General features: G+C 48.9%; 12 protein-coding genes across 12 annotated transcripts; 4 read left to right on the top strand and 8 right to left on the bottom strand.

Annotated features, from left to right (window-relative positions):
* Positions 1-18: 18 nt before the first annotated feature.
* CONPUDRAFT_157913 (uncharacterized protein) lies at positions 19-478 on the bottom strand (the record flags this gene model as incomplete). The annotated part of the gene is made up of 3 exons (XM_007774915.1): positions 19-332; positions 389-399; positions 453-478. The coding sequence occupies 3 exons, from the start codon at positions 476-478 to the stop codon at positions 19-21; spliced, it is 351 nt and encodes a 116-aa protein (XP_007773105.1).
* Positions 479-2,212: 1,734 nt separating this feature from the next.
* On the bottom strand, positions 2,213-3,279 carry CONPUDRAFT_157912 (uncharacterized protein; the record flags this gene model as incomplete). Its single annotated transcript, XM_007774914.1, has 4 exons — positions 2,213-2,763; positions 2,849-2,890; positions 2,939-3,128; positions 3,181-3,279. The coding sequence occupies 4 exons, from the start codon at positions 3,277-3,279 to the stop codon at positions 2,213-2,215; spliced, it is 882 nt and encodes a 293-aa protein (XP_007773104.1).
* Positions 3,280-4,036: 757 nt separating this feature from the next.
* Positions 4,037-5,176, bottom strand: CONPUDRAFT_157911 (uncharacterized protein; the record flags this gene model as incomplete). The annotated part of the gene is made up of 4 exons (XM_007774913.1): positions 4,037-4,431; positions 4,480-4,757; positions 4,805-5,053; positions 5,106-5,176. The coding sequence occupies 4 exons, from the start codon at positions 5,174-5,176 to the stop codon at positions 4,037-4,039; spliced, it is 993 nt and encodes a 330-aa protein (XP_007773103.1).
* A 999-nt stretch (positions 5,177-6,175) lies between these two features.
* Positions 6,176-7,149, bottom strand: CONPUDRAFT_63242 (uncharacterized protein; the record flags this gene model as incomplete). Its single annotated transcript, XM_007774681.1, has 3 exons — positions 6,176-6,355; positions 6,389-6,500; positions 6,560-7,149. Coding segments are annotated over 3 exons (882 nt in total), but the record flags the coding sequence as incomplete, so codon positions are not given.
* A 3,373-nt stretch (positions 7,150-10,522) lies between these two features.
* Positions 10,523-12,309, bottom strand: CONPUDRAFT_76339 (uncharacterized protein; the record flags this gene model as incomplete). Its single annotated transcript, XM_007774733.1, has 9 exons — positions 10,523-10,616; positions 10,670-10,839; positions 10,888-10,941; positions 10,997-11,044; positions 11,092-11,259; positions 11,308-11,382; positions 11,446-11,934; positions 12,069-12,230; positions 12,280-12,309. 9 exons carry the CDS (start codon positions 12,307-12,309, stop codon positions 10,523-10,525), a joined length of 1,290 nt encoding a protein of 429 aa, XP_007772923.1.
* Positions 12,310-13,173: 864 nt separating this feature from the next.
* Positions 13,174-13,820, top strand: CONPUDRAFT_23563 (uncharacterized protein; the record flags this gene model as incomplete). Its single annotated transcript, XM_007774660.1, has 3 exons — positions 13,174-13,376; positions 13,413-13,491; positions 13,623-13,820. Coding segments are annotated over 3 exons (480 nt in total), but the record flags the coding sequence as incomplete, so codon positions are not given.
* Positions 13,821-14,380: 560 nt separating this feature from the next.
* Positions 14,381-15,172, top strand: CONPUDRAFT_63237 (uncharacterized protein; the record flags this gene model as incomplete). Its single annotated transcript, XM_007774678.1, has 1 exon — positions 14,381-15,172. A coding segment is annotated over one exon (792 nt), but the record flags the coding sequence as incomplete, so codon positions are not given.
* Positions 15,173-15,654: 482 nt separating this feature from the next.
* Positions 15,655-15,990, top strand: CONPUDRAFT_19529 (uncharacterized protein; the record flags this gene model as incomplete). Its single annotated transcript, XM_007774657.1, has 2 exons — positions 15,655-15,772; positions 15,836-15,990. Coding segments are annotated over 2 exons (273 nt in total), but the record flags the coding sequence as incomplete, so codon positions are not given.
* A 2,188-nt stretch (positions 15,991-18,178) lies between these two features.
* On the bottom strand, positions 18,179-20,266 carry CONPUDRAFT_157907 (uncharacterized protein; the record flags this gene model as incomplete). Its single annotated transcript, XM_007774912.1, has 8 exons — positions 18,179-18,253; positions 18,300-18,393; positions 18,440-18,787; positions 18,834-19,099; positions 19,150-19,191; positions 19,241-19,964; positions 20,014-20,105; positions 20,165-20,266. 8 exons carry the CDS (start codon positions 20,264-20,266, stop codon positions 18,179-18,181), a joined length of 1,743 nt encoding a protein of 580 aa, XP_007773102.1.
* Positions 20,267-20,430: 164 nt separating this feature from the next.
* Positions 20,431-20,949, top strand: CONPUDRAFT_76336 (uncharacterized protein; the record flags this gene model as incomplete). The annotated part of the gene is made up of 4 exons (XM_007774732.1): positions 20,431-20,508; positions 20,561-20,635; positions 20,686-20,754; positions 20,809-20,949. The coding sequence occupies 4 exons, from the start codon at positions 20,431-20,433 to the stop codon at positions 20,947-20,949; spliced, it is 363 nt and encodes a 120-aa protein (XP_007772922.1).
* An 86-nt stretch (positions 20,950-21,035) lies between these two features.
* CONPUDRAFT_63506 (uncharacterized protein) lies at positions 21,036-22,402 on the bottom strand (the record flags this gene model as incomplete). The annotated part of the gene is made up of 3 exons (XM_007774698.1): positions 21,036-21,362; positions 21,414-22,072; positions 22,126-22,402. The coding sequence occupies 3 exons, from the start codon at positions 22,400-22,402 to the stop codon at positions 21,036-21,038; spliced, it is 1,263 nt and encodes a 420-aa protein (XP_007772888.1).
* Positions 22,403-22,944: 542 nt separating this feature from the next.
* Positions 22,945-23,367, bottom strand: CONPUDRAFT_63234 (uncharacterized protein; the record flags this gene model as incomplete). The annotated part of the gene is made up of 1 exon (XM_007774677.1): positions 22,945-23,367. A coding segment is annotated over one exon (423 nt), but the record flags the coding sequence as incomplete, so codon positions are not given.
* Positions 23,368-25,380: the final 2,013 nt, after the last annotated feature.

Raw genomic sequence — 25,380 nt, 5'->3', positions numbered from 1 at the left:
GTGGGACTTGGGGAGATTTCACTTGGTCTTCTTTGCCTTGCACCAGGTACAGGCCTGGTTGTTGATCTGGATGCACCATGCCTGATTGTGGCCCCTGCACAGGGTGCACTGGTTGTCACTGACGAAGATGGTCTCCGGGGGGTCCTCATCACTGGGCATGGGCGGAGGCGGCAGTCCGTGTACTCTCGCCGGGTTTTCTGCCTTCTTCTTGCCCTTGGCGCTCCCGCTGCCGGTCACTTTCACACCCTTCCCGCCCTTGCTTCCCTTCCCACCCTTGCTGCCCTGCCCACCACTTGCCTTCCTGCTGCCCTCACCACCACCCTCACCACCTGCTGCCCGCTCTGTCGGTTTCCTGGTCCTTTTGGACCTTCCGTCCACCAACACTGACCCCTCTGCTGTCTACAAACTGCCCATAAGGTGAGCATACTGGAGAAAAGTTGGTGATGACATACCTTTTGCGCCTTTCCGGCCTGCTCATCGCTGTTTCCACGTGGTCACTTGCATTTGAGGTTGATCTGTGGTGGAAGAAGCTCGTTAGTGGACATGGCAATGGCAGAGGAGATCAAGACTCACCCCTTCAACTAGTGGAACATGGGCGTGGTCCATTCATTGCGATCCCTGAGACCAGCTGGAGCTGACACTTGATTTGTGTTTGTTTCTTAGGATAGTTGGATGGAGGAGGGACAATGAGGATGGGCAAGTACTCACTGGTATAGCTATGGTGCTCCATTTATTTCAGCTACAATGCTCCAGCCATTGCAACTATAATCTTCTGGCTATCCTAGCTATAATGCCCCAGTTGTTTTAGCCCTAGTAGTTATTGCAGCTGTAATGCTCCGGTTGTCTTAGCTGCAATGATCTGGTCATTACAGTCACAATACTCTGGTTATTTCAGTAGCAATAGGCTGGTTGAATCAATGGAAGTGCTGCAGCTTTTATGGAAGCATTACACTAGTTATGCCAGTAAAAGCAGGCCGGTTATCTTGGCAGCAATGGTCCAGATATACCAGCAACAACAGTTTAGTTGTGTCATGAGGCCAGTTATTTCAGCAATGGCATAAAACAGTCTACTAATTCATGGATAAACTTCCAGCTATTCTGGAAGCAGACTCTACACTATTATATTGTACTACATGCAGATTTGTAGCATATCAGGCTGGTTTTTTATTAGTCCATCCAGTTTTGTGCAAGTGTACCACCCTACAAGCACATCTGTGGCATATCTGGACAGTCTGGTCTGGGTCTATGGGATACTCCACTTGCTCATGCACTATTATACTACATTGCCACATATACAACACATCAGGCCAGTTTTTGTTCCATACATTACTCTGGTCAGACTTGCACTATCCTGACACTACTGCCAGTTGGTCTACAAGGCGATTATATTGGCAATGCATCCTCAAAGTGAGGTCAGTCCTTTGTGTTCCCTCACGAGTTCTCAAGCTGATGTTTGTATCCTCTCGCGTTCACAGACTGTTTACTATTCCCTTTGCTACTTGTATACAGGTGCAGCAGCCATTTGTCCTCAACACCACCTTTGTTACCGGCCAGCCAGTTCACGGTAATATCAATTCTTTTGGACAACATGTGGATTCTATCCTCAGCTATCACCCAATCATTGGTGAGGCTTCTCCATCCCCGTTGCCTTTTCCTTGGGTCTCACTCCAGCTCCAGGTGGCTGTTCATCGTCTTCGTCCAGGTGTTCCCACTATCATCTCCGTCGGTAAGGCCCTGTTCATGCTCCGGTTACCCTTGTTTCCACTTTATTGCTGTTGTCCCTCCCCCCTTTTTTGCCATCATTCTTCCCATTGCGTACACGGGCAACTCAGCATCACTTACACAGGTAACTCGGCATCACTTTGTCGCCACCGCCTTTTCTCTGTCATTCTTCTCCTCATGTACACTTGTTAATGTTGACATCACTTCGCTTATTCCCTCCTCCTCTCAGGCATTATCTTGCATGCAATGTTCTTCCCATCATACAGACCCTATCTGCCCTTAGTGCATCATCATTCCGCTATGTCTTAGTGTTTTAGTACTGTAGAACTCTGTATGATAATCAGTATGACTATGAATCTCATCCCACTGCTGATACTGATAATCTTGTTCTCTAAGTGTGATTCTGAGGTTTAGAAGATTTAAGGTATGATATATTATGACGTGCCTGGCTAAGGTAATACTAGACAATAGAATCAGAGTAAGTATGGACTTAAGAGGGAGTATCAATAGCGGGTGTATTAATAGTAGACTTGGACCTCTTGTTACGCGGATTCTGTTGAGGGCCATGCTGCTTGCCCTTGTTGGCTTGCGGTTTGCGTGGCCTCTTTGCAATGACCATCTCCTGTCCATTCTGTGTAACACCAGTCCACTGGGGAGTGGGCAAGTCAATGAGAGCAGGTGCAGACAAGGGAATACCTGGGTGTTGGGTGTTCTCATCGGCATTAGTGAAACTGACGCTATCGGGGGGCGGATGTGCGGTGGGTGATGTGGAGCCCTCAGGCACAGCACTGCCCTGATGCGCAGTCGCTTGGCAATTGGCCCATTGCAGAAACTCCTTGTCCGGCATCCTTCGGAGCCGTGTCAGACCCATGGCGAAGGTACTGTGAATAACCTCGAGCTCATGTGTGTTCATGTTGGAGGGGCTGATGAACCTAGACCCAGCTGACCAGTTCTCGCAGATGACATGATACTTCTCGGCGACATTGGTATTGAAGTTCACGTAGTACATCCAAGACGGCTTGAATGGCACCACCGCTGTAACTACGGAGCACATCAATTAGAATTAGTCTAAGTGTAGCCGAGAAGCACTCATGGAGCCGCTTATAAATGAGTTTGTTTACCTCACTTTTCTTGGCTTGCGTGGCATTGGTTTGATTGTGGGCGAGGCCTGCAACGACAAATGAGCTATGCAGGCAAAACAACGAAGAGAACGCACCTTTAACCCCAGATATACAATACCCTTCAAACCTTGTTGCGAGATCTTCAACAGTCATCCTGAATGCTGAGTTGATGAAGCTGACAGCACAATTGGTTTTGAAGGTAAAGGCCTTGTTGTAGTGATCAATATTAGAGCGAACAACCATGAGCAAGGCTTTGTCGCCAGTACGGATGTGGAGTTTACGGAGCTGCCGGGAGTGAGTGGGTGCCGAAGGGAAAAAAACACGCGTGAGTACGTACCTCTGAGGTAATACTCTGTGTTGTCTTGTCAGTGTCTTGGAAAGCGGCCAGCAGAACATTGTGGGCTGCAAGCACCCGGTTTTTGCGATCCTTGTGCATGGTGTCCATGAGCGGGTCCGTGACAGCAATCTGCTCCTCACGAGTCAGTGCCTTCCAGGACTTGGAGATGCCAGCCACAAGGTCACTGGCAGTCTTTCACTTTTGGCCAGCCAAGAGCTCTGCAGAGTGCGTCAGGTGTTGTTAATACAATGAGGTGGAGGTGAAAATATACCAGAGTTGAGACACTTGACTTCGGCGCTCTGATAGATGTTCCAGCGAGAAATCTTGCGCGCGTGTCGGACAAGCCAGGAGTCTTGAATGATTTTGCAGTAATAGTAGTCTTTGTTGTGCTTGCCAAAACACTCCTGCAGCTGTTTAGCCATGCCCAATAGCATTGACCTACATTCCCTCAATGCGTCTCGGTACTGAACGCGAAAGCTCTTGCGTCGGGCGGCAAGGCCTTTCTTCTGAGCCAATGTAGACTTGAAGGTTGGCTTCGTACACCAGCGATAGGGCCGCCGGTTTTTCAGGTTGTGTTGCTTCGCCGGATAATGACCGAGCTGAGGAGGAGGGGGTGCGGGGACTATCATGCTCAAGGAGTCAGACAAGGGTGAAGAATGGTTGAAGAAAAAAAACAAAATTTATTCAAAGCTGCTAAGTGACCGGTTAGTGATGAGTATGCATTAGTAAGACCTGTAAACAAATCTACATTGTTATGGATGACAGCCCAGAAGAACCAGGCTTCCAGCACAGCCATCCCGCGAGTCGCGAAGATGTGAACAAAGTCGCTAGGGGAAGTGCAGGCATTGAGTGCATGTCAAATGCGCAACAGTGCTCTGAGCGAGAATCCATGCAAGTGAAGATCGATGTCAGCCATGGGCCCAAAGCTCAGGATTGGCATGTCATCAGATTCAGCGGGAATAGTCAGGGATTGATGGATGCCGTCCAGCTTGCGGATGTGTTGGAAGATAGGGGCCATGTTGTGGGCAGGGACTGCAGTCAGCATCCTCCAAGCCATCTCCGGACCACGAAGCACGGACACGTGATGAACGCGGGTTGAGTTGGGAGCATGATAGGGTGGTATCAGGTGGGGAGGAGTAGGAGAGTGGGAAAATGAGGGCTGGGCATGCACAGAGGTGGAGGAGACTTGAACAGGGCCATGGGTACAATGAGACAAAGATGGAGGAGGGCCCTTTGGCTGAGGTGATTCGTCTACTATGATACTCAGTGGAATAACAAAGGAGAGCGGGTGACACATACCACTGATATGAACAGACTCGATGGCAATAGGGCTGAAGAACTCGGAGGAGGGACGTGGTGAAGCTTCTGTTGCCTTTCCCTTTCCCTTGTTCTTCGAGGGCTGTGGAAAGGGCGAAGAAGCGCTGCGAGTGTTGGGTTCTTCACCCAGCGAAAGCTGAGTACCAAACCCCAAGCGATGGCCATCAGTGATAAGCCATTCCATGGCCTCGTTGAAGTGAATGAACTTCTTGTGATGAGCACTTGGGTACTTGTTGACCTCCTTGTTGCAGTCGTTCTTACTCGAATTAGAACGGGTGTAAAACACAAGCAGCCAGAGTATACTCACCAGACATGCCAAATCCCAATGTGATGACCATGAGCAGCTGTGTAGAATCCCTTGACTTTGGGCTTCAGAGCACCTCTGGCAGCCTCTGAGTTCAGGAAGATACCTGCAACATTGAGGCAGCTGGTGGCCAATAGATCAACATTGCGAAGGATTGAGGTACATACCGAGTCAAGGTTCTGGGTGTCCTTGAAGCGAACAAGCAAGACAATGATGGGGAGGTACAAAGGTGAGGTGTTAGAGAAGTGAGGGCTAGTGCGGCAAAGGCGTCAATGAGGAATGGAATGATGGAAATACAACTCACTAGCTATTGTAGACTCTGGTGTCTGCACGTAAACCAATGGCAACATAGTACCTTTCTGAGGTTGTCATCATGGTGAGCAAGGAGACGAGAAATGGAAGGGAGGGAGGGAGGCAAGTCGATTGACACGGCATGGCAGAACATGATGCATGATGCGCAATCAGTACATCACAGGTGCGACTTCCGCGCTTGCACATGTCCAATGCTTCTTGAAGTCCATCATTGCTTCCCTTCCCACCTATATACACGCCCTTCTTTTTTGTTGTCTTAATATATTGTTAGACTTAGTGTATTCAGACTATGAGAGAAGAAAAATACATTATGCTGCACTATGAATTAGAAAGAGGTAGTTCTGCCATGTAATCTACAAGAACTGCTATATCGCATGACATGGGATCTTCATCAGTTTTGTTCTCCTCATGTCTGATATAATCACTATCAGAAAGAAATGTAAATGACACAATCTCAGTACTATCCTCAGGAGCATCCGTTGCCCCATCGCGAATGCCTGGTGTTGTCTCGCCTGAGAAGCCTTCAAGACCGTGTATTTGCTTAATGTGTTCTACAAGGCGGCAGTTGACATGCAATTGCCTGATACAAAACTTCTCTGTTACAACCAACAGAGGGCTGCCATTGGCACGTAGCCTCGCAAGAACAGAGGCAAAGTGCCTCTCCTCATTGACAATCACAGATTGAAGGTGACAAACCTCGATGTTACAACGTTGAATCTCCTCCTGAGCTCGCTGAACACGGAATGTGCTCTGCATCGCCTTGCACTGGACGGGCTTCGACCAAGGCTTTGACATGATGTGTTGCCGGGTGTTACACAGTAGGTTGAACTCGTCGAGGAAGCTGTAATGCGACACCTTTGACCATTCGAGAGATGGTCCGGGGGGATCCATGGCCGCTGCAGCATTGTTGTAGCGATTGATTGCGTTCCTGATGGCCTGAGAGTGAGTTTGGAGGGACTTTGTGATCTGTACGTGGAGCTTGTAGGCTGATAGTTGACCTTGTGAACTGGTAGAATAAAATACATTAATTGATGGCTCTCCGGTTTGTGAGATGTTGAGTTTCTAAAGCTCAAATAGACATTGAATGACAAGACGTTGCAACTCATCAAGGGCCCAATGGAACATCCGCGTGGTGAGCGACTCATTGGCATGTTTGTACTCGGGGGATGACAGCTCCCACCGATGAGCCAGCCCCTTCTTCTGCTCAAATATGACGATGTCTTGGGTGACAGCAGTGAGACGCTCTCACACGTAGCTCCTCTGCGACTTGAGCACCTTGGTCGCACCTGCACTTGCCTCGTACATGTTGACACCTTGCACGTCGGCAGCCGTGTAGCCCCCCGGGATGGTGTCAATGAACGCGATGAAGGTGTTTGCATATTTGGACCTAATCAAAGAAGTGGTATCAGTATAGGGGCTCTCACAAACAAAGGGAAATGACCTTACTCGAGCCGCTGCATGTCCTTGAGCACCTCAGCATACGTGACAGCATAGACATTGTACACGGGCTCCTTGCCAAGTGTCTCAAAGTAGGCAAGCTCCTCTGCTTGCCAGGTCTCGGAGTTGCTGTCCTCGATGTTGAGCTGTGCCTTCGTTTCCTCGAGCTTCGGGGACTCAGTATCAATAATGGCGAGTGTTTGTTTGTAGTTGTTAAGAAGCATAGTACTGAGGGTCTGGTACTTCTCCTTGTCCCACTGCTGGAAAAATAGCTCAAGGAACATGTGCCGGCGGTACTGACTCACGTAGCGTATTACTGTGGCTAAGGTGTTGCATGCGCTGAATATTTGTTCGATCATCTCGAAGTCCTCCAAACCTGCACTGGTTGTCCTGAGAGGGTGATTGTTAACCTGGCACTTGTAATTGTGTGCGTACCCATGGAATGCATCTACAAACATCTGACACTCCATCTCCGTGAACCGTTTGCCGAGACTGCTTGAGTCGATTGTCGAATTAAACGTGCAACCGATATCATAGGCACCAAGGAAACGGCATTCAAGTAGCTCCAGAACCTTGGCCACAATCGTGAGGGGGTATTTGGCACTGAGGGGGGAAAAACTTTTTGAGTCTCACATCAAGCAATGTAGTGAGAGACTCACAGCTTGCTGCTCTGCACCATATCCATATACCATAGGAGTAGACCATGCCGACAGGCACCAACAAAGATCCCCGTCTCCTTGAATATACCCCACATTCTCTCCTTGTCATCACTCATGGCGGCCTTCCAGTTCTTGCTACAATTGCCCGTGTTGGTCTCGTCGATGCCAGAGTCTTGAGAAGGAGGGGAGGCTGGCTCAGCATCCTCCTGGTCGCCAGGCTCTGTAGCAGGCCATCACCAGACTTCATTTGCAAATTGATCTACATACTCACATGGGAGGCAGTAGTCGCTGTCAGTAAACTCCTGTGTATCCCCGCGCTGTCTCCCTGCTGGCGTTGCTAGTCATTTTGCCAAATTACCTCCATCCATTACATACATCCGATTGAATGGAAGGGATGGCTCATTGTTAAGTTGGTACGTACAAGGCGGGCATGCATTGAGGATGCACCAGTTTGGAGTGTCGCGGCCAAGGTTATGAGCAATAGACTTGTTGACATTACAAATGATCATGATATATAAGTCAAAGGTGTCAGCAATGAGCGAGCGATAGGCATGGACATAGGGCATCTGACAATGCCAGCTAAGCGGCAATATGAACACATGTAACAACTAATATGATGTACGCTGTATGAGTCGCATACTACTTTGGTGAATGCCTCCGTACTGAATGAGGGCTTGTGCAGGTGAAGAAGGCGGAAGTGCTCGAGGGTTTGAATAGAGACAGCCATAGATGGCTGGTGCAGGGCATCTGCCAGGTACCCCTGCTTGATGAGGGCATCAAGGGGAGTGATCAAGTTCACGTTGCGGGTGCACACAATGGACTTAGAGAGGGAAAAAAGGTCAAGAACAGAGATTGTGAAGCCGTAGTCTGCAGTCTTGGGTGATTGATCTGAGGTTGCATGAATCCGAGGTTGCATGAGGTGGAGGAAGAGAGGGTGAAGGAGCGGCAGGATCAGGTATGGCAGGGTCAATGGGAGGGGAGGGAGCAGCGGGAGAGACGGGAGAAGGCGCGACAGAAGGGCCGTGGGAAGCGGGGATGCCGTTCTTCCACTGCAGATAGGCGGCGACCATCGCCAGGAGGAAGCTCTCCCAATCTTGATGCTTGCTGTCCAGGCGGGCCTTCCACGTGCAAGTATCAACAGCTTGACGCCCATTCCAACTACGAAAGAGTTATTATAATAGCATAGTACATAACAAACACTTACGGGCTGTCCATATAATTGTGCACGGCGTGCACAAAGGTATCGTTGTCCATCACAGGCTGATCCCACAACTCATTAAAGAGCCTGGGGTGTGAGTCGTTGTAGTCCATGACATTGGTGTCCATGTCCATACCATCCTCGTCCCGGAGATCCCGGAGCGCGCTAAGCGACTGATTTGACAAGCCTGGGTCACACATCAGAAGATGAAGACCATCAGAAAGAACATAGCCGACATACCTACAACATTTGACTGATACATGGCCTGGGCTTTGTCTCGACATTGCAACATCTCCTGCTGGCCGTACCACGCGGAGACCATCTTGTCATCTGAGTTGAGTTGTTGAGCATTGACATGGCAAGAGAGCCGCTTGCGCTTCGCCATCTGGAGGTGAAGGGTGTTAGTTGTGAAGAGAGGTTGGGGAGACACTTACACTTGTGAACCCTTAGCCTCAAGGCGCCTTGAGGTTTGGGTGTGCTGGGAGGCACATGGTTGACAAGGCCAGGGAGCGGTGTTTCCAGAGTTTGAGTGATGGTGGCAATGAACAATGATAAGCAACGGAGGTGGATGTGCCAAGCGAGGATCAAACATGATATGATTGTGGGGACTCGAATATGAGAGCGGGGACTAACCTGATACCAAAGTGTACAACATTGTTGTTGGTGATCACAGCAGATGGCGCCAATAGGTCTTGTCATCGCCAATAGAAAAATGAGGGAAAGACCATAAGCAAGGGAGAAGGGACCGTTTGGGTAATGAAAGGGGCCAATTCTCCACCGGTGCCTAATGACATTGAAGGAGTGTGCAACTTGTACGCGCACGGATGCAGCACGAACGTATGGTATTGGTGGGTGTGCGCAAACTACTGGCAGTGAGGACAACAGAAGGGAAGGGAAGGGGGAGGGAAAAGACTTGAGCCAGTGAGTCCCGAGGGACACTGAAGGGATGTTGATGGGGCATTGATGGGGTGTATGCCTTGCCCAGCACTCAGAAACAACAGAGGAGGATGGAGGACATCAGCGGGAAAGCCACAAAGGGCTTCCGGTGCTGCAGACAACGAGGATAATGAAGGGGAAGAGGGGAGGGAGGCTAAGACTTGAAAACTGGCGAGTCCTGAAGGGGCGTTGACAGGGTGTTGACGGGGTACCTGGCCTGCAGGATGTGTGGTGATGGCGTAGGAGGGCAAGAGGTGGCAGCGGCGGCGACCAACAGCAGCCCATGTTGCCGTCAACAGCGATGACAACAACGAGGGGAGGGCAGGAGGGAGGGGAGGACATAGTGGGGGGAGAACAAGAAGGGTGGGAAAGGAATCATGGGAGGAGCAGTGCTAAGCGGGGATGGAAGCCAGCGGAAGGGATCAGAAGGAGTTTGGAATTTATATATAGGGACCCAATGTCCGGGAGCGACAAGCGGGAGGGTAGGAACAGGAGCGCTTAGCGAGGGATGACATGGTCATAAGGGAAAGCGGGCCGAGAAGGGAATGAGTTAGCAATGGTCAATAACGGAAAGTCTTACCCACGGGGAGATAATAATGAGGGGACTTAGCGACCCAAAAATGCTGAGCAAAGTTAATGAAAGATAGTGAAAGAATTATTGGCAGTGTGCTGATCAAGGATAAAGGGGTCCTAACTAGGCGGGCATACATGGGGTCATACGACTTCCTTATTAGCTCCAGTTGTTGTGATGTCGAGGTGCACAGAACTACTTACCCTCTTCTGTTTCATGTAGCTATGGATGTTTTGCCTATCTAAGTGTCTTCAGTCCCATGCGAGCATGCATCAGGAAAGGGGCCGGTGTCAACCGGTGGCAGTGTCACACAACAGCACCAATATTGTTCTGTTGTCCAGGTTGACCCCCCCCCCCCTTTACATTGGCCAAGATAGTACCGAGTTATGCCGGCAGCCATATAGTTACACACAATAGTCACCTGTAGTTGACTATTGAAACCAATTGGTTTGCTTACACGTTCACACCGCCACCCGGCTGTTGCATGTGTTAGCCTTATCAACTCTATAGTAAAATGCAAGTAGACAGATAGGATTACATGATCACAAATTTGTAGGGAAAACATTGTTTTATAGTGAATAAAATCAAATAGAAACATATAGCAAAATCTAAAAGTTCGTCAGGTCCGCAACAGCCACCGCCAGTACATCAGGAGCCATGACAAGTGGCTCCTCAGCTTGGTCTGCAATACCAGCATGACACCTATGACAGGTAAGTAAGTAGGGGAAAACCAAGCTATGCGTGCTAACATGTACATGCCCCTGTCATAGATGCAGGAAAGGAGGTTGTTGAGTGTGGTGGGAGACACGAACTCAAGATTTTTGAGATTTTTGATGAAGGCCATGTGCTTGGACTTGTACACGGCCTCACTGAACTTGAGGGACTTTTGAGTACCCGTCTTCCATTCGTCAATAGCACAGTAGATCTATATATAACATAAGCAGAGCACGCGTGGCAGGAAACGGAAACTCACCGCAGTCATGACCAGGCATAGGCCAATGGGTGGGAAAGGCTTGAAGAACTCAGGCTGTTTGACCACATCATTGCAGTGGTTTTGGAAAAAAAAATGTTTCATTGATGACCCTCTGGATGATGAGGGCGCCAAAGGCGCCACAAAGGGAATCAAGTTCCTGTATGAAAGGGTTAGAAAAGGGCATAGACAAAAACATAAATGTACGCGATAGGTGAATCCATTTTTTGTGAGAAGACACTCTGCTAACTGCCGGTTTGCCGCCTCAACGTCATTGGTTCCTTCAACGTTGACGTCAAACCCATACGAGGAGGCAATAACAAGTTTTGCCTTGGTATTTAACTCCCCACGCAGGTGACCAACATTAGCGCAAAGCTTAGAGAGAAACATTAGAAAGGCACAAGTGCAGGCAGAGCAACTTACTAGAGTACAAAGACCAGGTGTCAATGGAATGTCCTGGCCAAGCTCATCGCACGCCTGATCCCAGGTGTCATCGGCCTATTTGTAAAGTAATGTTGCATCGGCAAATGCAGCCTCGGTGCACATGAATCTGTGGATAACCTCTTGGGCGGTGAAGAGGACTTTGCGGGTGATGGGATCATACTCACCAGTCTTGGGGCAATAGCTGAAGCCCTTAGACACCTGGGGCTGATGCTCTTCAGGCTCTTCAGACTCTTTGGGCTCTTTGTCATTGTCGATGTTGTTGTTGCCCTGCTCACCTTCATCTGTGTCCTCGACATTGTTGAGCTCCTGAGTGCCAGTAGGAATGTCCTTCTCGGGGGCATCAAGGTCCTCGGCCTCAAGGTCAAGGTTGACGTCGAGCTTGTCAACAGTGGCAGATTCACTGTCATCTGCATGCGCGTGTTTGGTTGATGCAGGGACAGAACCCGTGTCAGAGCCCGTGCTAACCTCAAGAGGCCTCTTGCCTGTAGAAGGGCGGGTGGACAGCAGAGGCACAATTGCATCCCAAGGAACCAGGGGGCAAACTGGGGGCAATGGGTTTACCACCTGACTGTTTCCAGGCAATGTTGCAACCTGGGAAGCCGTGAACTATACGGGCATTGGATAATATCAGCAAGCATACTGATAATGGATATAGATAATCACTTACTGCACGGTCAATGACAGGGCTGGCACTGTTGATGCAGCTGTTGGGGGTGACAAGGGTATATGCTCCAACATACACTGAGATGTCCTAGGGAAGGCCTGTTGACAGTTTTGAGCACATTGAACTGTTCTGCGGGCGGCCTGCTTGGCTTGGTCCTTGCGACAGTGACAATCTTCGCGTGTAGCCTTGAGGCATTGCTGATCCTGCGCACAAACTTGATGATCTGTACAATCATTCTCTACATAAAGTGTGAGCAATGAAGTTGCTAAATGTGTCAGGACCCTTACTGTTGGCAGCCTTGAGTCTGGATGACTCATTATGCTTGCAAGGTGGCAGGGATTGGGTAGTACCGGCTGAGGTTTTAGACATAGTAGAAATAAGTGGTGGTATGAGAGGTTTTGAGGCTTATGAGCAGGGAGTGAGTTGAGAAGAGATGATGATGGACACTCAGCTTATATAGGAGAGGACATGGCACCATCCCTTCCAGTATATATACCCTGGGGCAAAGGTAGTACAAATAAACAATGCCATTCAACAAAGACACATTGCGTCATAGGTAGTGGTAAAGGGGAGAGAGACAATGCAGTGCAAAATATGACTGTGACATGTCACAAGCACGGATGCTAAAGACAGCAGTGAGATGAGTAATATAGAGTAAGATGCGGATAAAGAGAGATTACTGACTGACTGATAATGGTGCCACGTGGATTGACTCCTTTACCATCATGCCTAAGTCGACCATCAGCACATACTCAACCTGGGGCCCTGCAGCATATACCCAGAATACTTGCACACAGTGTGTGAAAACCTTTAAGAACAAGGCTGACCTCAAGCGTCATCGCTCAACAACACCAAAATGTGCAGCAGCATGGCTGGCAACACTGGAGAAGCGGTGCACCAAGGGTGATCACAGGCGGCGGCACCAACAATGCCAGGCCACAGAACAGGAGTATGTCATCAACAAAACAGCCCAAGAAATAGCCAACATCAATGAGCTTGTTGACCGCATGGATGTAGACAATGAAAGAGGCTCACCTACATCTTGGGGTACCGAGCCAGCACCACCCACCCTGTCAGCTTCACTAAACACAACCAATGAAACCCTGGCAACCCAACACCCCAAGCAAGGATATGTAGAGCACTATCCGGATGAGACGGCTGGTCAACCTACAGCAAGGGGTGAGACGTCTTATGAGAAACTCAAGCAAGAGCAACTCACAGCAAGCTCGAGCATGTACAGGCCATTCAGTGACCATGAAGAATGGAAACTTGCTCAGTGGCTCTTCAAGAACTGCAGCCAGTCAGCTGTTGATCGTCTGTTGAAGATGGATATTGTAAGCCTTCTATTTCATACAGCTAGCCATGAGCTTACTCAAAGACTGGTGTTACCATACTAGACTCAAAATTGGATGAAGCCCAGCTTCATCAACATGGAAAACCTGAAGGACAGATTCAACAAGCTCCCCACACGGCCAGTCTGGGACTGCTTCAATGTTGAGGTGAATGCAAAGGGAGAGGTCAGGCAAACAGATGGAGCATCCAATGATGAGGAAGGAGACAATGATGACAATGAGTCAGGCTCTGAGGCAGATGGTGACAAAGACAGAGGTGTGTATTACCGTGATTGCAGTGCAGTTGTAACTATCATGCATTAACAAGTGAACCCTTGACAGAAGACAAAACGGAGATACTTGAGCTATGGATGTGTGACTCTCTCGAAGCTGTATGCGACTTGATGGGCAATCCAGAGTTTCATGACCACATGGCCTATGCACCTGAATGCGTATATGATGACAAGATGGGCGAGAAGCGGCATGTTGATGAAATGTGGACAGGAGATTGGTGGTGGCAAGCGCAGGTGAGCATGTTAATTCTGCATACATGTATAGTAGACCTTGCATTTGACCACTGTCTAGGACAGAATCGCGCCAGGGGCCACCGTTGGAGTGTTAATTCTGTCAACAGATAAAACTCAGTTGTTGACTTTTTGCGGCAACAAGCAAGCATACCCAGTTTATCTCACATTAGGGAACATATCCAAAGATGTCCAACATCAGCCATCACAACATGCTGCAGTTGTTATCACGTACCTACCAACATCAAAACTGAAGTTGTTCAAAAACAACCCTGTCGCTCGTACCGGCTCTTTCACTTCTGCATGAAGCTGCCCCACTGGTTAAGGCCAGCTGAGATGGAGTGGATGTCCTATGTTCTGATGGCTGGTACCAGCACGTTCATCTCCTCCTGGCTGTTTATCTCCCCAATCACCCCAAGCAATGCCTAGTTGCATGTTGCACCCAGAACCAGTGCTCAAGATGTGTTGTTCCCTGAAACAAGAGGGGAAAGTACACAGAGTCAGCAAGTTGATGTCAAGCTGACACCTTATGCACCTTGAATCTACAGAATGAGGGGGAGTACCCTGACAAGTTTGTTGCTGATGGGCTCAAAGAAGTTTTCACACCATTCTGGGCAGATCTCCCTCACACCAACATCTTCCGCTGCATCTCCTCGGACATTCTCCATCAGCTGCATCAAGGTGTATTCAAAGATCACTTACTCAAATGGTGCCAGGCTCTTATCAATCTGGGAGCCAATCTTGATGACTGCTTGCATGCCATGCCAGCGTATGCAGGGCTGCAACACTTCACGGACGGCATCTTGAACATCAAACAGTGGACTGGGGGAGAGCACAAGGAGGTTCAGCAAGTGCTTGTGGCCGCTCTGGCTGGTGCCGTCAATTTGGATGTTCTCATTTCAGCGCATGCACTAATTGACTTCATCTTCCTCACTCAGTATCATTCACAAACAACAGAGATGCTCACCCGGATGGAGGTGCTGAAGACCTTCCACAATATGAAGGATGCTTTCTCAACACAGTGGGATTACTTCAATCTCACCAAGCTCCATGCACTTCTTCATTACATTGACTGTATCCTGTTCCTGGGCTCTCTTGACGGTCTGAACACTGAGAACACAGAGCAACTTCACATTGACTTCGCAAAACATGCTTACTGTGCATTGAACAGGAAGGACTTTATCTCACAAATGGCCATGTGGCTACAGCAACATGAGGTGGTAGCATGGTGGGACCAGTATTTGGACTGGCAGCTCAAAATTCACATGGGCGCACCAACAGAGGTACATGAGGAAGTGGCCGACAAACTGCGAAGGGAGAGCTGACTCAGAGAGCCAAGGGAGGAGAGCCTGAGGGCGAAGGGTGGTGAAATGGGAGGTGAAGCGGAACATGTGAGCACAGGTGTGTATACACAGTCCAAACTTGGCCTCACACAATCTCCTCATAACAGCCGCCCACGCAAGTGCCTGCAACTTTCCCCTCAAACTCATCATCGTAGGGGAACACGTACTCTACCCACTCTCCCTTGACCACTTTACCTGCCCTGTTGCCGGGTGCGGGCATCTCCAGTCCTCAACACCCCACAGTTGCCAAGACTTCTCCATTCCCCAACATGCTGGCCCCAATTTTACTTGATCGCCACGGGACCCACCATTTCACTGCTGCCATGACTAGCTTTCTCAGAATGAACAGCGCACTATGGCCAAACTTCGAGCCAAGTGACATCAACACCTACAATGTTTTCAGTAGCGCTGTGGTCCACATGAAGGCTCAACTGTTCATCAACGTCAAAAAGCTCCATGTCCGGGTCCACACAATGCCATCCAAGGAGCTTGGTGGACGTAAGGGTATGGTTGCTGCTCCATGGGACAATGTGCTCGTTGTGGTGGATAGTGTAGCTTATCAAGAGCTAGGCGGATTTGCTGGTGAGTGGCAATTACTATCTCAATTCTCCGGACAGCTGCTTTATTTGTAAATACTTGATACAGGATTATGCATCACTGAGCTTCACATAATATTCAACCTTCCTCCCCACCATGGCAACATCAGAGAACCATTGGTGTATGTCCATTGGTATTACAAGTTAAACATCAATGTGGTCGAGCCAAATTCAAGCATGTTCAAGGTGTCCATGTCCACCCGCAACAACCTTCCTCATGGCGAAGTTATCTGTCTCTCCAGCATTGTGCATCCATGCCATCTTATTCCCTGCTTTGGTGCGGGTCGCGTGCCGCATGCTTGGCTTTGCAGTTCACCCTTGGATGCTCATGAGTACTGCTTAAATAGATACATTGACGTGGCAATGTTCGAGGACTATGTAGTACATCTCGAATGTAATGGTATTAATACATAAGATTTGTTGGTTGTATGTGTTGGGAATTGAATGTAAGGTACTTCATTCATTAGAGCCGGGGAGGAATATGCTCAATAATGTCAATCCGGCCAAATGATGCTACATGTCCCAATGGGCTACAGCATAGAAATCGACAATCCAGCGCCAACCCATGTTAATGGACCAACGTCTGATGTCGGCAACAATAACCGATCCTGTCATGGTGTAAAAAAAGGTTAGCTGTCAAACTCTCCTGCCCAACCTGATGAGGGTGGGAAACAGCCTGTCAACAGCCGGATTTTGACAGTTCCTGATGTGTCTTCTCATCAAGCAAGGCCACTGCTACTGACACCCGGAACAACCTGGATCCAATCACTATGGGGAGAAACTTCAAATTCTCAAGTTCTCATTGCGGAATCAGCGCAAAGCTGGTTTCAACAGCAAATACAGCACAAACTCATATAGATCACCTGTAAATTTTGGCCCTTCTTGTGCTTATAACGGCTACGCTTGCAACACGAGCATTGGGCCTTCAACACAGCTCAATGCATCTTCGACTCTGCACCCACTGTCGGATGATGACCAATCAGATATTAATGTTTCGGACTCAAATTACTTATAAATTAAATTAGTAGCATGTTATAAATTAGTTTTAAATTCTTGAAACTTTACAAAAATATACGAGAAAATTAGTTTGATATATAAAATACATTGCAATGTGAAGCTTTTGTTCGTAGTTATCCCTCGAATTTCATGTCTCAAGATGCTTGATTACTGTACCTTTTCGACCGTAGGCTCGTCCCCTGTCCACCAGGACCGGCGAGCCGAGCTTACGAGGGGTGGACTATTCACCCTGGCAGGACCTATGCGAGCTTGAGATGGTGGACAGCCGGTAAATTGTTGAGAAAGCCATGTAAATTATGGGAAAGTTTCTACAAGTGTTCGGCTGCGCCCTAGTGGCCCAAGAACCTGTCATATCTAATGTTCATAATCTTGCAACATCTACATGGCAGCTCTAGTTTTTCTGTATCCAGGTAATAAATCGTATGGTGCCTGAAAACTTACAGTACGTCAGTTTTGGAAGGGTCGACGGAGCAATGCTCATGGGCTGCATGAGCTGACAACAGAACTCGTTACACATTCAACGTCTAGGCCTGTATGGTTACCATACAAAAGAAAGGGATTCATGCTCACTTGTAGCGGGATCAATGGCTCAACATTTAACAGGTACGCATCATACGTGTTTGAAGGTAAATGAGGAACAGTCAATACCTGCCGAAGCAAATTGCTATGACTTACCGTGCGGCTGGGCAACGGATGTCACAACAACAAGGAGTGAAAATATATAAGTAATGTCCGAGCCGGTGTCCCTAAGCTAATCATATGAACTGAACATCGTGAGCTTGGCGTCCACCTCTGATCCAGGTCCTCGAGCCTCACATGGTGGACAGTCTGGATGGGGTAAAATAAAATCCCACGCTACCCGCGAGCCTACGGTCAAAAAGGTACAGTATGCACGTTGTGCGCAATTGTTAGGGGTTAGCCAAAAATGGTAACACCTTGAGGCGACTTGACGCGAGCTTGAGCTGCTCAAGGTGGCCGGATTCGGACCTTAATCCCACCTTGAGCTTGAACCCCTATGAAAAATGACTCCGTCGCCACTCTTTGATACTCTTTCGTACTTATATCCCAACGAGTGGCAATATTCAAATTTCCCTTAAAGTAAGCCAATAGAGTACAAAGAGCAGCAATGATATTTCGAATCGAAACCGTAGCAACAAAATGGTAGTGAATAGGTCTATTTACACTCTTTGACAATTGTTCCTACCTGTTGCCAAAGAGTACGAACGAGAGCCAACAAGAGCCAATGAGCAATGAAAATGAAAAAATAGCACTGAAAATCTCACCGAAATGAAATAGTACGAAAGGCCGGCAAATGATAGCAATTGGAGAGAACGAGTGAAAAAGAGCAAGGAAAGTCGAATGGAAAGGGATGGGATTACGTCGTGTTGCGCTTGCGTTTTCCGGGAACGACTTTCATCTCCTTGGCTTCCTTGTACTTCTTCTCGTAGACCTGTAGCGATAATTAGCATAAACCAGCACGAAGGATCAAAACACACTAGTTTCTCCTCCTCAGAGAGTTTCTTGAAGTCGCGAGAGAGCGCGTACTTGGTCCCCTTCCCTTTGAGGGGCCAGTTCGCGTAGTACATGTGCCTGTAATAGATAAGATAATGGTGAATACAGCGTATTGGGCACTCACATGGTGCAGCTCTCCGCCAGAGGAGCCATCGGTGCACCACCTTGTCCGGTGCTTGTATGCACCTTGATCTCCTCTGCCGCGGGCATCTCCACAGTCGAGGCGACTATCGCACTGGTCTCCGTGGGCTGCTCGGACACGTCTGAGCGCTTGGCTGGCTGCACGTTCGGCGCCTCGCTGTCAGCTGCACGCTCTGAGGGAGTTTCGGGGCTGGAAGCAGATAACGGCGCGGCAGGACTCGAGGAGGTGCCAGTGATGGGGGTACTTGGACCGTCTGTGGTATCCACGGGAGCGAGCTGGGTCGAAGGCAGTAGATTGATAGACTCGGATAAGTTGATATAATTGTCGGCCCTAGGCCTACGTTAGCAATAGAATTTCCTGGCGGACAAGTACTCACAGACGTCGGCGCTGGAAACGCCAGCTTGATGGCGGTTGATTGATGTCGGACGGAAAATCGGACTGCGACTCTTCTGTCGCAGACGAGGACTGCCTGTCAGCGTCTGCGGAGAAGGTTGATGACAACTCCTCTGATGCAGAGGTCGGCTGCTCATTTGTGTCGATAGATGAGGCAGCCAATGACGCCTCTGTCGTCGACGCAGGCCGCTCAATTCCGTCCAGCGAAGGGGAGGACGATGATGAGATGTGAGATGGCGTCTCGGGAACCTGTAGGTAGAGTAGCAATACAAATTCAGACAGAAGAATGAAAGACTTACCACCGAATTGGCTCGAGCGTCAGTGGGAGCAGGAGAAGCGCACTAGCAACGTCAATATCAGAAGTGATCGACAGAGAAATAAAACACTTACCTCAATTCTAGCTCGCTTTGCTGCTCTTTCCTCCTCTGACCCATTCTTCTCTGCCTCTGCAAGCCCCTGTCCTTTGTCATACCGGGTCTGGTAGGTCAAAATCATGCAGCTGTATGCGCTCTCCGAGAGGCGTTGAGCCTTCCAATTCCTGTAGCATAAGCGGAGGACAGGAAAGTGATGGCAGAGATAGCGGAAAGTAAACATGCGGACGGTAAGGGGAAGCTCGCCAAACGTTTGAGGCAGGCGAACACGAGCGCCCATCTCATAGAACAGCTCGCGAGCGTCCTTCCGCATGGTACCGATCAGAGTCCCGCTGACGGGCTGTCCGTCTTTGCCTGTGATGTATAGATGAGTGTCGTTGATGTCCTGGCTTATGCGAGCCGGGCCGTTCTTCCCCTTAGAGCCGTCGGCCGTGCTCTTGCATCGAGTACGCTCACTTTTGTTAGCCTCGTCTTGGGGTTTGAACTTGTTTGAGGTCCACGTCCCTTCCAAGCCTGGGTAGTCGGCGAGGTCAAGAATGACGCTGACGTTGTCTTCGTACCGAAGGCCGGACACGTTATCGAGCCCCGTCTCTTGGAATAGCTGAAGGTCGCGCTTGAGTTTTGCAATAACGGAGTCAAATGGGGAAGCGGGCAATGTGGAGACCGAGGTGCCAGCGGTAGAATTCGGCTCGGCAGCCCCAGCTTCTCGGTGAAGACGTTCGCATAGAGCCTTTACGGCTTTCCTAGGTACGCATATAGTCAGCGTGAGAAGCGTGATCGTGAATTACTTACTCGAGCTGTTTGCAACGCCTCATGAGGTCGCTATTCTTGGTGCGAAGTTCCTCATTTTCCTTGAGGAGCTCGGCCTCACGCGAGACATGTCCCTAATCAAATGAAGTGTTGCCGTCGGTGACAAATATGGCTAGATCATATCACCATGTACCTGATCCCCAGATCCGTCTATCCCCGCGCGCCTCAGCGTCTCGGACAGGCTGAACTCGCCAAGGATGTTGTCGGATCCGTTGAATGCAAAATCAGAAGGCATGTCTTGATGTTGTTCTGTGTACAAGTGGAAGGAGGTGCGTCACCAAATTTATCGAGCGAGCGAGGGTAGATTATCTTTGTAAATAAGGTTCAAAGTCCGCTCCGAAGCTAAATGAGTTACACACGTCGCCTGACCCACACGGCGGACTCCACCTTGGAACAAAAATGGCACCTGCACCTGTCGACACTCTGCTCCAAAAGACCGACACCATCCCACACGTTGACAGCAGGCCCAAACTCAAGGTACGCCCATGATGTAATATCTGCCGAGCCCATCTCACCAGTATATCATCAGCGCAAGAAGCCTGAGTACCCTCCCCTGGAGTTCGAGGATAATGACGGCGGAGATCAGCCGGTCACAGGGACCAAGGTGAGTGATTTCCTATTTCCTATACACCCCATTTGATAATGGGCTACCAGCCGAGAAAACCGCCGAAGCAACCTCTCCGCCGTGTCAAGCGCAGGTTCTGGACTAACTATTCATACGAGGTACAGTCATTTTCAATCTGGTATCATTGTCATTGATCTATATATGATCTACAGGAGCTGAATAACAAGGATAATGAAGGGGACAACGAGGGCTATTTGTCAGCCGAAGAAGATGTAGACGAGAGGTGGCAGACATTTATTAGACAGCGAGCCATGCGCTCGATCGCCAAGCGCGCTAAGTGCGCTTGTGACTAGTGTACTAGCTGTAATACAATACCAGAACTGCTTGAATGTAATCAGAAATTGTTTGCTCGCACTCACATAAGACAAAAGTAAGATATCTATTCATGAGAAGGCTCCTCGTATCCAGTTAATACAGTAAAAGATAACCCGGGCTTCTCAACTACAAAGAAGAGATCACGACTATCAGGGAATCTATGAGGTATCATAGCTACAACCGAGCGAATGTTCTTAACATCAATAATGCAAAGATCTTCGTCGCTTCTGTGTTTGCATGCGTGTAACGTGTTGAACGAACGCCGTCGTAAATCGGGATCAGGCAATCCGTACGCTGAGACCATGGCAAAGGCTTTGACGGATGGGTGCCTCATCTTGAAGTAATAACGGACCTCGCCATAAGAAGGCGTGTCCTCTCCAGGTATTTGAAACTAACAGAATATGTCTATGAGGAAAAGAAAAACATAAGATGTCTGACCCACCGAAACATTCCGTGAACAGCGGACGCCCCTGGTCATGATTTCTTCTTGCCAGAGCGACCTTGCGATCTGTCCATTGGGCAGTCGTAGATGGGCCCAACGCTGCACGTGGGGTGCATCTTCAAGCTGGTATCCGAGGGAATGCAGAGCGTCAGCGAGGACAGTTTCTTCGGCCGCTGACACGGTGCGGGAATATCGGTCCCGACAACAAAGAAGGACATAGTAGTCGCCAAGATCCTCGCCACCACGCGGTAAATTCGGATGCTCGGGGTCAAACGTGTCCGGATAGAGGGCCTTGAGGGCATTTACTTGACAGCGGAGCGTAGCGCGGGCTGATATATTAGCGTAGGGACTTGCATGATTGCGTATTTCTCGGCCGAGGTCCCCGATCATTCGTTCGAGTGTCCATTGTGAGCACGTAATTGGCGGCCCTTTGCGCTCTGTTTCGTTGGCGAGATGGGTAATAGCGTGAATCCATGGGCGCACAAAATGTATCCGGTTAGTTTGACCTTGTACGTACAAGGTCTCGAACTCCCAAGCAAATAGTTTTAAATGCTTGTCAGCTTCGGCGAGCTGATCGGCCGTTATCGAGCATTGTTGGAGGATTCGAATGCCCCGGACAAGGCGGCAGAAATGTTGCCAGTAACGTTCATCGAGTATACCTTCATGTAGCCTTAGTTACAAATATAATATGAATGAAGGACGGTTTACGCACCGAAAAACAAGGCTGGACCGTATCCATAGAGCAGAATAAGCCATTCCCATGCTCTATAATGGCTGTGAATTTTCTGAAGATCATGCGGAGTCTTGTCGAAGGAAATGGGGAGGTGTGTCGCCCACGAACCAACAAGAGCGCCCAGCTTGCGCCATAGATCTGAGTCTGCTAATGCTGCCCACTCCCAGCGGGAAGCATGGTCGTCTCCCTCTGTAGAATGAGTACCTCGCCACAGGGGGATCAAGAGATCTCCCACATTAATTGCGGCGAGGTGCATGATGTCACAGCCCCACCCGAAAGGAGGTGGCAGAGACCGCGGTATACCCATAAATATACTCAGCTTTCTGATGCCGGTTTCTCGGCGTCGAGCAGCAAATTCTCGCTGCGTGCGAGCAGCGAGAACATGGGCAAGATTACCCTGATAATCGCCATCCCCAGGAGACGGGAGGCTGTTAATATCCACCGTGTCATGGTTGCAACCTGCCTCGTTGTATTCGATAGGCTTAGTGGGCCTCTGTAAAACGGGGTAATAATGAGATTTGTCGGGAATGTGCCGGCCTGGGACTCCGCAATAGAGACGGCAAGTTTTCTTGCCGTGGTGACCGACAAGACCTGTTAAAAGCGCCATGCCAGGGCCATCAGCGCACTCAACCCAGAGAAATGGGTTGCACGTGCGGACGTCGTGTATGAGACCGTCAAATAGCACCAGACCCTCGCGCTGAATTACTGCGAGGTGGTAGAGCCCTGGAAATAAAAAGGAGTCTAGGTTTTGAGGTTTGTTCGGCCCTGGTATGACAGCGACTGGAATGACATATTTTTTTAATACCGTTCGGATGGTGATATGTCTAGGATGACCATAGCGACGATCCAACAGTTGGATTGTTTATCCTCATAAAGCTGGGCACCGTCGGCTGCGTACATCAAGACAGGATTGCCGTCTTTGATGATGTCCATGTCGACTAGCTGTTGATACTGAGAACCTTTGACGAAGTCGTCAAAGGTCTCGAGCTCTGCTGGATCTGCTGTTCGGAGCTCGTTGGTGCGATCGGTACGATAGCGCATTTTTTGCGCCATTGTGGGGTTGCGTGTGAACGCTTGCAGAATAAGGCCAATGGGGTTTGACGTGAACGTCAGTCGAGGAACAGATTTACCAGGCTTTGGTTTTTTCGGGCAGTAGAGAGATAGGTGGCACTTTGTACATTGCGTCAGGTGTGCATTGGGACCTGTGAAACCCATACAAGATTAAATACACATATCACTTCGCATTCCCTCGACCCCGCTAAGTTCCTTGATGGCTTGGTCAGCCCGGTATATGCTATAGGTGTCGAGACCAGGAATCTCGTCGGCGGTGATGGCACAGTGAGCCAGGTACGATCGTTGCGTGTCGCCGACAAGCGCGTGCCTGAGGGACACGCGTAGCCCCTGGTTGGCGCTTAGGTTGACAAGTGTTCGAGGGGGATTGCGTAGATGGTGTCGAGCTGCGAGTGATAGGGCGTGGTGGTGGTTGTCAATTGTAGCATCCTGGAGAAGCTGTACATATGCCAGTAGTGCTGTGCAGGGCCAGGCCTGAAGCCCTAAAGCCCTCGGGCCAAGCCCTGTATAGGCCAAGCCCTGCCCGAGCCCTGGCTAGGGCTTTTGAGGGCCTAGGGCCTGGCCTGGGTTGTTGCAAAGCCCAAGCCCAGGGCCTAAGCCAGGGCCTGTAGCTAAAATTTTGAAAAAAATGTTAGTATGACTGTACAACTACTCTAGTAACAAAAGGTTCTATAAATTGAACTTAAGCATTAGCTAGTGTACGATGTTTTTATTAATTGGGGGAAATTCTAATCAAAGTGTGCTGTGTCCTGATCTAGCTATGGCATTATCTGACTCACTTGCCCTTCAATTATAATATAGCCTTGAGAGTTATGTCAGTAAATAAGGTGATTTGACCCAGCAGGTTACTAATGTCCCAAAGACAGTTATGGTGCAAACAATGAAGCTGAAAACACCTCAGCACCTCAGGCTCAAGGATTCCATGCTTATCTTGGCTCTGAGATGCCTCTTCCAGAAGAGATATCTATTGTCCATTGGTTGGGTGTAAGTTATCTTGTTGTATCACATTTTATGGTTCTAATCAGTGCTACAGTTGAATTCTCCTTTGTACCTTATTTGGGGATCATGTCAACACCGTGTCTGCCCAGGGAGAACCAGGATGTTCGAGCTATGCTTCAATAGGGATACCGTGTCCCGAAGATGCTAGCAAAGATATGAAGAAGTGTGGAGAAGGACCAGATGTGAACCAGAGATAGCGAAGGTAGAGGAGTTGTGCGTAGAAGCAAGGAGAAGATGCTAAGTATGGCAGAGTACAATGGAGATGACAAGTCAATGTCAAGTCGACTTGGAGTATGATTGGAATAGAGATGACAAGCACAAAAGAATGTCAAAGGCCACAGGAATGTTGGGGCAGGAGTAAATCAATATTCATACTATTGAATACAAGTTGAGTGCTACCACTATTTATATTGTAAGTCCGGATCTTCGGATAAGCTCCAGATATCTACGGGCGTAAGTGTGGAGTATCATGAGTAATCACCAAAGAAGACTGAAGGTCGTAAGAATACAAAACATGGCAGGCGTAACTGTGGAATAATGACAGGCATAAAGTAATGACAGGTAAAATGTGGAGTGAGTTGGTCACAAGAAAACATGCTGACTGATAATTCCCGAGTGTGTTGGCAGCTACGAAGTAGCTGCCGAAGATACCAAAGTAGTACCAAAGGAGCAAACATGGATCGGAGTTTGACCAGAGATGCATGGGTGTGACAGATCACTTTCATGCAGCTAACTGTCCATTATGGCCTCTTCAGTGTCCAATGAGCGTGCTTTTTCATGCAGCTGCTGAAATAATCACAAAAAGGTGCAATCACATTGGTGGAGATGTTGTTGAAGCTATTCAGGTGTTGAGAACACTCTGCTGCCAGGAATTAATTTTCCATGAGCTAGGGCCATCCTCAGCAACTGAGTTATCCTTTGAGATGACTGAGGGCAATGTTATTGATGAAATGACTGTTGAGAAGCATGATGATGAGCTTGGAGACTTAATTTTAGGTATTTCAGACAATGAGAACCATTGAGACTTGGATGAATAAGTGTCTTTTACTACAGTGATTATTGTGACACAATCAAAAGTCAATGTCTTCACTGTTTTTTACTGTCTGATTTATCCTGATAGCTTCATTGAGTTGAAAATGGACCACTCTAATTTTTATGCACAAA

Source organism: Coniophora puteana (genome assembly GCF_000271625.1).
Source record: "Coniophora puteana RWD-64-598 SS2 unplaced genomic scaffold CONPUscaffold_13, whole genome shotgun sequence".
Classification (NCBI taxonomy): domain Eukaryota; kingdom Fungi; phylum Basidiomycota; class Agaricomycetes; order Boletales; family Coniophoraceae; genus Coniophora; species Coniophora puteana.
This window is presented reverse-complemented; position numbering and strand designations above follow the sequence as displayed.